Here is a 14,170-nt window from a genome sequence, read left to right as displayed (position 1 = left end):
CAAGTATGTGTGCACATAAAAGGAATTTGAGTAAAATTTTTGCTCATACACAGAGCGTAAAAAATAAAAGTGTAAAAATTAAAAATGTACAACATAGATTTAAGGAATAAAAAGATTGGGGGGAAATGGTGGAGTCTAAACAGGTTGTGTCCAGGGTGTGAGGGGTCTGATTAATGTTTGGTCAAATTCATGTTATTTATTATGTTATTGCTCATTCATTCATTCAGTTATTCATTTATGTTTGTCGTAAACGCTTCAATCTAGAAATCCCAATTAAATCAATTTTTGGACGCAGACAGATCATATTCTGCCATCATGATTTCTGTCTCTTTATCTGATCCTCATTTGCAGTGACCATTTTGCACATAGTTGTAATTTCCTGTGTAACTGTAGCTGTCTGATATTTACAGAATAGTCCCATCAGAGCAGTCTCCCTACAGTGATGTGTCTTCGCTGCGTGCTCCGCTGATCGACGCCCCTCCCCAGGACTGCCACGCCATGTATAATCCCATGACTCACGGATCCGGTCCCGGCCAGGGGATTGGCCACTGTTTGGATCCATATATGAGGCCCCCACAAGCTCCACCGCCACACAGTATGATGGGCCACAGGGGCATGCCGCCCACAGAGGGTGAGTCAGAGTATCTTTTTACATTCCTCTAATCTCACAGCTGCCATTGATTTGGACTTAAGGCTACCTGAAACTCAGTGTGATGCATGTGCTACAAAATATTTAGGCAGTTAATTTTAAATACTCAGGATTTACATATTAAAACTGTCAAATAAGCTGCTAGTGTGAAAGCTGCTGCAGTCTCTCACTCTCTATATATTTTTTTACTATTTTCTGTTATTTTCTCTAAAACCTAAGAGCCGCAGACTACAAAATATCCCCCTACAGAAATGCTTAAATGTAAAAGCCATTTTGCCTTCATAGTTAAAGGCTCATGTGCGATGATTTCAGACTGTTTTCTGATGCACAGAAATTTACATCCACGTCATGTATTGCTGACATTTTGCGCATCTACTAATTATCTTGATCACAGTGACATGTTTTAACGTTTTCTGTCTGACTGTGATGTCCTACAGGAGGCAATAGCACCCCCTACTGCAATCAGAACAACATGATGTCGTCGCATCACAACTTCTGCCAGGTCCAGCCCGGCTCTGATCAGATCGGGTCCGCCGATGGTAAGAAAACAGCCCAGTGTACTGTGAAAATTCAAAATTCAGTGATTCATTTTGTGTTGTCAAAGCTAACCCTCCTCCTGTCTTCTCTCCACTTTAGGCTCTAGGTTCTCAACACCTCGTTCCATGCTCAAGCTGAGTAAAAAGAGAGCTCTGTCCATCTCTCCTCTGTCTGATGCCAGCGTAGACCTGCAGACGGTCATCCGGACCTCACCCAACTCCCTAGTGGCCTTTGTCAACTCTCGCTGCAACCCCAACGGGGCCAGCTCCTATGGGCACCTCTCTGTGAGCGCCATGAGGTCAGATATGTCCCTATTGTATATATTGTAAAGCATACAATTAATAGAACACCCACCCATCTCCATGGACATTGACCTACATGGTTTAAAATTAAAGGATATATTCTGATCCACAACATTGCACATACCATAGTCCCCTTTATCATCTAGTGTGAGGTGATTCAATCTTTAAGCCACCCTAGAAGGTGATAAAGAACAATTTGCACTGCTCAAGACTTATTTGACCATTCAGTGACAAGAATCCTCATTTTTTGTCTCTTCTCTTTGTCTGCAGCCCGTCGATGGGTTATTCCAGCAACATAAATTGCCAGTCCAGACAACAAGGCTCCATGTATGGAGGGGTGACACCTATGGGTGGACACACACCAGGTCCCTGCCAAGCTTCCCGTTTACCTCCCCACAATCCTCGGCTCCACGCTCCGCCCAAGCATGGACATGTAAGATCTCTTAACCATTTATGGGCCAAGGAACCATACATGGTAACTTCAACACACATTTTAAATTTTCACAATCAAAGAAAATTCTAGATCGGGTATTGATGACAATGAGCTCCATATCAGTAATGGATGTTTAATTCCCATTTGCACTAAACTATATTAACAGCTGATTGCTATTTATTTTGAAAGTCTACCAACCAAGCTAGTGAAGCTATCGTTTATTTCTCAATTTCAGCTCCTTTATTTATTATTTAATATTTATTTTGTTTTACATTAGATTTTGAATCCCTAATTGCACTGACCGAACCAGTTACACTTATTATATTTTTATGGTTAAGATTGTTTTACTGGTGCACAATTATTAAATAAATAAGTAATTCAGTACATTGATATCTGTTTATTTGTTTTAAAAAACAAATAGGAAAGAAATGTTTAAGTCAAGTCTGATGTTGCCTTGCACAAAAGAACGATCCCATTCTTTTCCACACAATGAAACTTAGCGTTTGTTACCATAAGATCCGCGCTGTTTTTCTGTATCGGTAAACCTCAGATATCGGTATCGGTATCGGTATTGGTGGTGAAAAAGACGGATCAGTGAATCCGTATTGGGTACCAAGAAGAAGTGTCCTAATGTTGTCTTATGCAGTAATGTGTACACTGACAAGTGCCTGAATCAGCACTTATGTTCTAATGGTCTAAATATATGCTTACATTTGTTTACCACTTAAGGGCATGGAGCCATATATGGTAAATTCATTAATCTTGAAAAATTTCCAAGTATTTCAGTGAGCCCCCTATAAAGGGTTAATCACTTTCAGTGAAGGCTCAGAGAAGCTCTGAGCACTGACTGATGCAGATAAATGAGTGGAAATTTAAGTAAAAATTGATTAAGGTGATATTACATGTACATATATGTTATTTGCAGCTGAAGACAGAGCCAGGACTGGGAGGTGTGATAGACGGCATCAATGTGAAGAGCCTGGAGGAGAGGTCAGAGGGAGATGTAGCCAGTCCCTCTTCCACTGGTACTCAGGTACAGTAATCAACATATGAAAAAGATTTACTTTTGAGCTTTATAGCAGTCACACCTGCTGCACATACCTTTTTGATGTTGGTCATATTAGCTGTGCATTATATGATATGGGTACATCGGACCATTTCACAAACGTGTAGAATAAACATGGACTCACATGATTTTGGTTTGTGTCGCCAGGATCCTCTCCTAGGTCTACTGGATGGCAGAGATGACCTGGACAAAGAGGATGGGAAGCCTGAACCAGAGGCCGTCTATGAGACCAACTGTCACTGGGAGAGCTGCAACAAGGAATTTGACACACAAGACCAGCTAGTTCATGTAAGTTATGCAAAAACTGATCATTGCAGCAAGATAATGCATGCTTTAGTGGAAAAAAAAGGTTGGATCAACATATCTCAATTCTCTCCTCTCAAAGCTCTTTTAGTGGAATCTTTCTAGGAGACTACTCACTGACTGTGAATGTGTCCCTGTTCACCTGTTCACCTGTTTACTGTGCAGCACATCAATAATGAGCACATCCACGGAGAGAAGAAGGAGTTTGTTTGCCACTGGCAGGAGTGCTCTCGAGAGCAGAGGCCCTTCAAGGCCCAGTACATGCTGGTGGTTCACATGCGCAGACACACAGGAGAGAAGCCGCACAAGTGCACTGTGAGTGATTCGGTTATCTCTGTCTCGGCTTTTTGTTCCTGTTTCTGACTTTGTCAGTATTCAGACATTTGCACTTGCAAGCAAAGAAATACCACAAGCATGGCCGCTGCCTTGTACAATTATTACGACACAAGACTGCTTCAAAGTTAAAGTGTTGAAAATACATTGATGAAGGTTAGTATGTGCACGTAGAGTATATGTATGTGAAAGGCTTCTGAATATGTCTACAGTTGGCCGATCAGGCAAAACTCAATGAGGAACCTCCTCTCTCTACTGATGCTATCATTCTGCTTTTTCCTCTTTGAGGATCATAATTGCACCTCTATTTTAACTCTAGTATGACTCATTCTTACAATCTACTAGCTTAAATATAGTACTGTAGGTGTGTTAGTAAAACATCCACTACTTCGTTTCTTCATTTTGACTTGGGTTGTGTTTTAAAACTAAAAACATTTATGCATGTTTTCTCTTTTTTAGTTTGAAGGCTGTAACAAGGCCTATTCTCGTCTGGAGAATTTGAAAACCCACTTGCGCTCTCACACCGGGGAGAAACCGTATGTGTGTGAACATGAAGGCTGCAACAAAGCCTTCTCCAATGCTTCGGACCGTGCTAAGCACCAAAACCGAACTCATTCCAATGAGGTACTGTAGCATACACCACTGAAAAATATGCATAGCCTATATACATGTATGAATTATAAGACAATGAATTTGTACAGAACCTTGACAACTACAGTGCTAACTGATAAAGAGTTAGAAGATACTTTCAGGAGCGGTAAAGCTGCAGTTAATTACATTTTGGTGGACACAGCTGTGTACACGTAAACAGGATTCTGTGTACTGACAGATGCTTTGGTCTTTTACAGAAACCTTATGTATGTAAAATCCCTGGTTGCACTAAGCGGTACACAGATCCAAGCTCTCTGCGCAAACATGTGAAGACGGTACATGGCCCTGAGGCCCACATCACTAAGAAGCATCGCGGAGACACCGGCCCTCGACCTCCTGGTTCAGCTATGACACCCGGAGGCCCAAACTCTGAACTGTTGATGGAGAAAGAAGAGACACGCAGAGAAGACTGCAAACTGTTGGCCCCTGAGACTGCTCTGGTGAGCAATAACATCTTAGTTAAGGTTATTTACATGAATGACATAAAAAAAGCTCCAGTTTTATTCTGAAAAGGGACATTAAAACATGCATAGAACCCCTGCGCCCATAGTTTCACATACACTTACTGTTATTTGTCTATAACATGTATAATGTATGTACATGGTTAAGAACTATGTCTCTGCTCTTTTCAGAAATCCCAGCCAAGTCCTGGAGGACAATCATCCTGCAGTAGTGAACGTTCTCCACTGGGGAGCGCCAACAACAACGACAGTGGCGTGGAAATGAACCTTAATGCAGCGGGCAGCCTGGAGGATCTAACAGCACTGGAAGATGGAGTGGCAGGTGGTGGAGGAGGGGGGGAACCGGGAACAATGGGGATGTCAGCACAGGCCCTGAAGAGGCTGGAGAACCTGAAGATTGACAAGCTCAAGCAAATCCGCAGGCCAACGCCTCCTGGCCGCTGTGCTAGCAACAAGCTTCCAGCTCTTCCTGGTTTGTATTATTCCCGAACAACTTAAGATTTAAAACTTTTGCGCAATAATGGACCTTTTCTGTTGGGCTGTAGTATAAAATCTGTAAAATGTAAGTAACCTAAAAACTTTAAATGTTCATTTTCAGGTTCAGGGGAAAATATGGGAATGTGTGCACCTTCTCCACTACTCTCAAATCGACGGGTTATGGAGCTTTCCAACCACGAGCTTGGAGGGGGATCAATTGCCTGCTCTACTAACGATAGGAGAGGAAGTGGCACCAGTAGCCTTAGCTCCGCCTATACCGTGAGCCGTCGTTCATCCATGGTGTCACCTTACCTCTCCAGCCGGCGCTCTAGTGAGGTCTCACAAATGGGAGGAACAGCAGGTGGAGGATGCCACCTTCTAGGCCCAGAACAGCCTGGGGGAGACCCCCTCTCTCCTGAAACAAATCGCAGAGGAGCCCCATGTCATGGAGGAGGCGGGTTGCCTGGTCTTCCTAATTTAACACCTGCCCAGCAGTACAGCCTAAAGGCCAAATATGCTGCCGCTACTGGTGGACCCCCGCCTACACCGTTACCAAATATGGAGCAACCAGGTACCCCAGGCAGAAGGGGCGTTTTGAGTGAGTACCAGGGGCAGCCCCTGCCTCCCTTCCTTCAACAAATTGGGCCTCGTAGGCACAGTGCCAATACAGAGTATGGAACTGGTGTTATTTACCCTCACCAGGCTCCGGGTAACGGCACCAGACGAGCCAGTGACCCAGTTCGATCTGTTGCAGATCCTCAAGCTCTCCCCAAGCGCTTTAATAGCCTCAATAATGTTGCCATGATGAGCCGAAGGAATGCACTGCAACCACGTGGCTCTGACACCAGCCTTGCCCGCCACATGTACTCCCCTCGGCCACCCAGTATATCAGAGAATGTGGTGATGGAGGCTATGGGCATGGAACCTCATCTCGCTCCTGCTGCCAGGGATCGTTCCATGATGATGCCCCCTGGAGAGAGAAACTTCATGGGTTACCAGCAACAGAATCAGACCCTTGGAGGAGTTGGAGGTGGTGGTCCCATTTCAAACCAACTCTCCCCAAGCCATGACTCTCTGAGCTGCCCAGACCAGGGCTACATGCAGCGCCACTATCAGAGCCAGGGAGGGGAAGTCAATTCCAGGGCCGGTGGAAATCCAATGGGCCAGGCAAGGCCTGTTCAGTCAGAGGGCATGTCAAATACACTTCTCCAACAGGCTGAATACGGTATGAGCACGTGCCAGCTCAGTCCTTCAGGCCCACATTACCCTAACATTGGCCAGGGTGGTGATTCTGGAGGCCCTTGGAATGATACTCACAGCCAAGTCCAAACTCCCAGTCATGCTCTTCAGAGCCAGAGAGGAATGCAGTACTCAGATCCTAACCTGCAGCCTCAGACTCAGGCCCACTTCAACAATCAGACAGGTCTCTACAACAGTTCGGATGGGACCCACAAACTCATCATTAAGCCTGAGCAGCAGTTCCATCCTGGGATGGGGGGTGGAGATGCCTGTCAAAATACTAAGCTCCATCAGCAACGGATGCTCCTTCAGCAGACACAGGGCTACCCGCAACAGGCAGGCCAGGTAATGATGAGGAACTCTAACAATCCCAGCTGTGACTTTCAAGGGCAGAACCAAAACTCTTTTCCCAGTGGAGGGGGATTGAGCTTGGGCTGTGCTGGCTCTGCACTGTCTGATGGCCAGAGGTCAGAAACACCAATGATGCAGGTAAAAGAGATGATGGTGAGGAGCTACGTACAGTCCCAGCAAGCACTCATGTGGGAGCAGCAACAAGAACAGCAACAGCAGAGTGGAATAAAGCCTCCTCCTCTTTCTGACAGTATGGATCTAAGTGGCCAGACAGCGATGATGCAACACAGTCCACAGCACCAAAACCAGAACCTTTACTCCAGCCAGACCTATCCTTCATATCCCAACCAGAATCTGGTAATGAGCCCTACAGCCCACAACCGAGGGTCCAGCTCAGTGACGACTAAGGACCAGCAGCTCACAGGTCTCCAAGGTTCATGTTATAACCAGGAGATGGCGGTCCCCAGACCTCCTCAGGGACGGAAACCTCTGAGCCGCCAGAATAGTATGTCACAGGTAGGCAGCTACCTTGGCAGCCCACCACACCTCAGCCCCGGCCACTCCACTTCCAGCCCTAGACGAGGGGTCCGGCTTCCTCCTGTCCAGCATCCACAGCACCCACAAAATGAAATGTTCTCTCCTTCCAACAACAACAACATGTATTACACAGGTCAGATAAATGTCGATATGGATAAACACATGGACCCTCAGAATGGACCTTGTCTCAACCAGCAGCAGCACAGTATGGTGTCTAATCTGGACCCAACAGGTAGCACAAAGTCTGCCCCCATGGCTCCCTATCCTGAGTCTGGCCCCATTTCAAATGCCTTAGAAAACCTGGACCTGGACAATGCTCGTATAGACTTCACTTCCATTATAGATGACGCTGACTCTTCCTCGTTCAGTCCTGTCAACAATCCCCTTCAGGGTCAGCCCGGATCATCCTCCCAGGCCTCGTCCCGTCTCACCACCCCCCAGACTTCTGTCAGCCTTGCAGCAGGTTCTGGCCTCTCTAACATGGCTGTGGGTGACATGACATCCATGCTTACCTCACTGGCTGGGGAGAATAAATACCTGAACACACTGTCTTAGAAAAAGACTCTTGGGCAGCTAAGCGTACATATTGGTCTAACAATCAAATATTTGCCTTGACCAGGTTTCCATGTAACCAGTTTGTTTAAAAACTCAACTGTCATCTTACATCTGATTCTTATAGTGATATTGATTTTTTCATTGCAAGAAAATTCCGCCTACTAAAAATTTATGAATGGAATGTTTCATGTAAGGCATCCATAGTATGTCATCTTTCATACATACGCCTCATATGTATGCCTTCCTTTTTATGTAAATCTAACACATTAAGTCTAACTCAAGCCAGAATCCTGAATCTACTGGATACTCCACAGATAAAACAGATAAAACAAGACAAAGCTACTAATGCAGCCCCGCCACAAATTAGAGAACTATACAAACCCACTCCCAAAAACCTTAAAACCAAAGGTGCCTGATCAGCCTCCCTCACTGTATTGTTCCCCTGCTGCCTTGGTACTTTTCAGTGCCTTAATGTAAGACACAGAGCTATTTGCCTGATATAAATTGATGATACTCAACTTTTTTCCTAAACAGGCATTCCAGTCACGGAGGGCTTTGGCAACAGTGGAGCAGAGAAGGATCTATGTAAATAGGTTTTTATATATATATATATATATATATATATATATATATATATATATATATATATATATATATACATACATATATATATATATATATATATATACACACACACACACACACAGTATGTTGTGTACATGACATTGGATAATCATCCACTGTCTTTACATGGACTGCTTGGATTCTGAATGTTCAGCCGATGGTAGTAAAATGGTGGTTTGAAGAGACGAGAAAGACATGCTTTTAGTGAAAACTTTTTCTCGGTGCTACTAAGTATTCATCTGTAATGCTAGGGATTTCCTCCTTGTCAGGAACAGCACAATCTGTACCAGTATTTCCACACATGCACAGATGCAAATTCACACACATAGTATCCCCGCACACATGCCCACACACACACACACACACACACACAGACACTCAGGACTTGTTTGATTCTTTATTCACGTGTATGTTATAATTGCCTTTCCAGACAGAGAGTTTGCACTCCACATGTTTACTGTAAGTGTTCCTAAAGCAGCTGTGTACTTTTTTTCGGTGTTTATAACTGCGAAACAGAAATCCTTCCCCATCCTTTCTAAGGTGCATACAATGAGCAAAGCTGAAACATAACTTGTATCAACAATCACTGTCACGTGACAGTATGTCAGATATATTGAAAAACAATGCCTTTGTTCCAGATTAAACTGACCTATGACTCTTACACGAGTCAGCGGAGATTGATGGCTGTCATGTTGTTGAATGTGGTCATCTGGGTTGTATCTAGTGGATCTACAATAATTACCTAATTTTGAGGTACATTGCTAGGAAAGTGTTGCTGTACTTTTACTCTAATCCCAAAGATTGGACAATTCTGCATTACTAATTCACGATAAGGCAGCAGGAAACATGCATTTCATCATTTTACTACCATTGTAGTAAAATACGATTGCATGAGTACACTGAGGTACTTTTGCGTAACTATTGAGCTGTATCATCAAGCTACAGCTCTTTGTAGGAAAGCTAATTTTATACTGTGGCTTTGCACTGACTACAGCACTGTGTGGAAAGGTCCCTGTCTCTTATGACTATTCATATGAACCTCATTTTGATAACAATAAAGAATTACAACAGTATTTTTTTTTTTTTTTTTTTTTAAATAGTCATTCAAGAGCACATCTGCGCACACGCACGCCGAGTCAGGCCACATTAAAGTATTGCTAAAGCATTTCATGTGACTTTTCAGAGTAAAATAGTAGTGTAGCAAAGATCACTAGGCAATAGCAGAAATGAACGTTTCTTCATTTTGGAAAAAGTGCACAACCTACCAAAGACACCAAAAATGACTGAGTAAAAGATACACAAATAGTCTGTTTTAACAAAACACTAACACTAGCAATAAGGGCATGAACATTGACCGATAGTGCTGTTCTTTAGAATGTATGAGATGTTTGGTATAAATCTATCTTTTTATATTAATGAACTTCATGGATGTTGCCTTTTGTGTGTTTGTATTTGCCTTTTTTTTTATAGCTGTCATTCTTCATTCTGACTTTTTTGCTGGCAAAAGAATATCACATTTAGCAAAAGAAAGCTATAATAGTAGCAATAACTATATTAGATAAAAGCCAAGTGTTATATTTTGTGTACAATTTTTTACATTTTTATAATATGTGCTATATTTTACCATTTTATGAATAAACTTGTTCAGTTTGGGATGGAAGCAGAATGTTTGTCTGATGTTTCTTCTTCATGCGTGTTGTTACATCACTGACACAACTCAAGTCACGGGTTTTGTGGCATATGGATGTCATTAAAACTTCAGGATGAGGAGTCGCTGATCCATGACTTCGCAGGTAAAAATGCTTGGTGTTTCTGGAAGACATCTGTTTTTGTTCCGTGTGGATTAATGCAATGACCCCTTTCTCCAATAGAGTGCAGCACAGCATGGGAACAAGCACCAAGCATTTCACTTCCATCCTCTACAAATTGAGCCCCCACAGAATAACTTGAATGCCACATACTTCGTCTGCATAGTCTATCGCTCCTTAAACATCAGTATATTATGGACCAAATGACTCTCTCGAAATGGATTAGTCTCTCGAAATGGATATATATCCTAAAGCATCCTTCCATTTTTTATCCCCCAGGGTAAGTGGAAACCCCCTTGTTATGGTGGGCTACAGTGATCTCCTACGATTAAGTGGATGAGTATTAAAAATGGCTGCTCTTGATGACATCAGTGCCTGGGCAGACTCTCTGTGGTCAGTGGGGACTGGCACTATGGGCTGCTGAATACTGTAAAAAACTAAAGGTGCACAAGTATTGCTTTGAAAAACTATCAACAATAATATGTGGTTTAAAGTAAAAATGAATGATAGTTAGGGGAGCATGTACAGTAAACACAGTGCAATAGTAGTTCAGTGTTGGTTGCTATAGTTAACATAGTTTGAGATATCCTTCCGCCAGGTTGTGAACCACTGCTGTACAATTACTACTACACTTCAAGGTAAAACTTAAAGCCCAACTGTAAATAAGTACTGAAAATATAACTACTAAAAATGTAATATTTTTCCTGCATGAAGTTGCCTTTTAAAAACATGTAAAGTCAAGACTCACCTGATCACTTTTTCAAATAGGTATTAATCCTCAGTAACCATAACAACGGTATCTTCACCTGCTCCTTTACAAACTAGCTTAACAAGCTAGCTCTGTTTTTAGCAAGTTTTTAAATACGTCTGTGGTTAGTGTCAGCACACGCGGTATTAGTGTATGTGAGTAAAAATATCCGGATATTATTAAAATTTTATTTTTGCAACGTATTGGTAAAACTCACTAAATACCTTTAATTTAATCTCCTGTGTTTGGTGAGGCCGAAAAGCTAACTGACAGTGACTTTTTGTTTTGTTTATTTAAACAAAAGTCCCCACCTTTACTTTCTACAGCGTTGGCTCGTTTTGGTTCGGGGGGCCCCAGTGTGCTTAGGCTATATTGGCATTGTGGTGTTGTGGCATGGCACAGTAGACACACGGCAGCCACTACAGCCTGGCAGTGGTGCTAAAGCTGACTCATTTGCTCCGAGGCGAGGGGAAGTTTTCCTGACGGACTACTGATTCGCAATCTGGCATATCCCGATTTGTGATTTGAAACAATAGCTGAGTTTCCACAAAGGGGGTTACGGAGGGTGTTTGGGGCAGGGGTGAGCAGACACAAGACAAGTCACAGCTTCAACTAAACATTTTCGCAAAATAACAGCACAAGAAACAATTACTGCTACCACATCTGTAGGCCTGTATAGCCTGTAAAAAGTTTAAGAGGTCGCACTTTAAATGCATCAGATTAGATGTTCAGGGTACACATACTAAATCAGAGATACTCTCTTTTTTTAGAAGAAGAAGAAATGGGTGATGTTACTGTTTAACGCTTACTACATACTGTAACCTTGTTTGACGCTGTGACATCTAAACCACTGAGACCTCAAAATAGGAAATATTTGTTTCTTGCAAATGCCTCATTTCCTTTCTCTGAAAAGCGTGCGCATGTGAAGAATACCATTCTGAAGAATAACACTCTTAAATATCTAAAGTAAAAAGTCAGATTAATTTGAAGCAAACGTAGAGTTGTCACCTCTCCGCAGTGGTATCTTCACTTTTCTTTAGTGTTACAAATGGCAATGCCAAAATAAGAACTGAGTTTTTCAAATGCAAAGAAGTGGGCAGCATAATGACTTTTCTCTTTTCTTGTCTTGCCATTCAGAGGGAGGCTTTTCTTTTCCTTTGTCACTTAGGTTGGCATATAATTAACTCCTGCTTAATATGCTGTGTAAGGGCTCTCCTCCCCATGCGAGAAGCTTTGAACTCATAGACCACAGACTGGGACAAAACCCCAGTGGGACTGCTTCCTCCATGCTCCCTCTTGTATGAGTGCGTGTGTGTGTGTGAGGGAGAGTAAGTAGTTGTTTTAACAAGACAGTAGAAAACTCAAAATATACCACCACAGCACCGCGGCATCCTTATTACTGTACACAAGTCTTTAACCGAGTTTAGAGCAAACAAAGGCATTTCATACAATCCATCAGAAAATGTTTACCAGCGAGCAGTAGATTTATCTACAGAAGTGTAATATGGCTCTTTTTAATTAAAAGTAGAGTGAAATGCAAAAGCTATAACGTTTGAGCATCAAGCTGCTATACATTTAAACAAATTGGGCTGAGGTTGGAGGAAAACCACATGAAATTCTAAATGAAAATATCCTCTGCTCAGATTTATATGAAGATAATTTAAAAAAAAAAAAAAAAAACAGCTCCCAGGACCTCTGAGGCACCTCTGCACCTCTATGACCCTCATCTGTGGCAAAGTTTATTGCCCCCTCCTCGTCCACCTTCTCTCCTCCCTCTCCTCTATCCATCCCACCACAAAGGGCCGTGATGACCCTTCTGTCCCTCTCTTTCTTCAGCCCTCTGCTCCCTCCCCACCTTCAGGATGCTTTCTCTTACAGAATCCATTAACAACCCCCCCAGCAGTCATGATGGGTGAGGGAGCGCAGGGCTGTGCATTTCAGTTTTTCTAACCTGAGCTGATCTGGTTCAAAATGTGAACTTGAGCTCATGAAGTGGAAGAACATGAAGTGCGTTGGAAATGTCTGGAGTTTTAATGCCTAAACAATAAAATAATGTGCTTATGTGAAGTCTTATGTGTGGTATAGTCGATATGAAAGACTTTTTAAAAAGCAAATACAAAGGGGCTGTAAGAGAATTTACTTATTTTTTTCCTGTGGCAGTGTTGTAATACTTTTACGGGTGATTGATGTTTTTCTCGCTCAGTAAAGATTCTCTTTTCTCGTCTTTAATTTACTTAATCTGTGTCACTGTGTCAGATCCCTGTTTGTTTACTGCGCACAGACTCTATAGCGGGGCACATTATGCGCAGTGAAAAGCTACCCGTCTCGCTCTTATTATCTCGCAGAGCCACTTGAAGGTAGGGGGGCACTAGAAAGCCAAGGTGGGGGTCCTGAACGCCGCGTTAGAGTTTTATTTCGGATGTTTTTTTCAGTTGCAAAACAGATTACGGTCCAGGCTGCAACACAAAGGACTGTCAATGCACCACTTCCTACAGCCGCGCACGGGTGAATGGGGCGCAGGACGGGGTCCACTCCGGGGTACTTGAGCGCAGGTGCGACATGCATAACAGTCATGTCATAAAACAGAAGGGACTGGGGGGGAGCAGAGGGGGGTTCTCACATACCTGTTCTCATTAACCTGTGCTTAGTATAATGTCTCCTCGGTGAAAACGGTGCAAGATGAGCCGCTGGAGCTAACGGCCCCATTTGCACCTCGTCAAAAAAGCCCATAGGCGCGAATAGCACGTGTTTGTGTCTGAGAGGGAGAGAGAGAGTTTGCGCTGCAGCAGATGAAACACAAGGCAACTTGTGCATATGTTATAGTTCTAGCATGAAAAGTACACGTGTAAACTAAACACGCAAAATAACCTGAAGATGAAATCGATCGCATTTTTAAAAAAAATAATTAATCAATGATCAAAGATGATTTAGACCATACTAAATAGAAATAAATGATATTCATGCATAAAATCGGTCTGTGTAATGGAATAAAAACTTAAAGCCGCTCATTATATTTCTCCATTAAAGTTGGAGGAACTAAGAACAAGGGCCGCACCCGGGATTCCCTCTCCGGAGAGGATGTGCAATGGAGCGAAT

At 42.9% G+C, this 14,170-nt stretch overlaps 1 protein-coding gene across 1 annotated transcript in view; it reads left to right on the top strand.

Annotated features, from left to right (window-relative positions):
• Positions 1-10,184, top strand: part of gli1 (GLI family zinc finger 1) — a 47,656-nt gene extending 37,472 nt beyond the window's left edge. The window contains exons 3-13 of the mRNA XM_047583432.1: positions 411-631; positions 1,087-1,188; positions 1,286-1,484; positions 1,759-1,921; positions 2,847-2,954; positions 3,135-3,275; positions 3,456-3,605; positions 4,083-4,247; positions 4,472-4,714; positions 4,907-5,207; positions 5,334-10,184. Coding sequence (XP_047439388.1) covers positions 411-631; positions 1,087-1,188; positions 1,286-1,484; positions 1,759-1,921; positions 2,847-2,954; positions 3,135-3,275; positions 3,456-3,605; positions 4,083-4,247; positions 4,472-4,714; positions 4,907-5,207; positions 5,334-7,894 — 4,354 coding nt within the window. The 3' untranslated portion in view covers positions 7,895-10,184. The remainder of the gene's footprint in view (positions 1-410; positions 632-1,086; positions 1,189-1,285; positions 1,485-1,758; positions 1,922-2,846; positions 2,955-3,134; positions 3,276-3,455; positions 3,606-4,082; positions 4,248-4,471; positions 4,715-4,906; positions 5,208-5,333) is intronic.
• The last annotated feature ends 3,986 nt before the right edge of the window (positions 10,185-14,170 follow it).

This window comes from Mugil cephalus, chromosome 4 (assembly GCF_022458985.1).
Source record: "Mugil cephalus isolate CIBA_MC_2020 chromosome 4, CIBA_Mcephalus_1.1, whole genome shotgun sequence".
Classification (NCBI taxonomy): Eukaryota; Metazoa; Chordata; class Actinopteri; order Mugiliformes; family Mugilidae; genus Mugil; species Mugil cephalus.
Note: the sequence above shows the minus strand (reverse complement) of the source record. Positions and strands in the feature narration are given on the sequence as shown.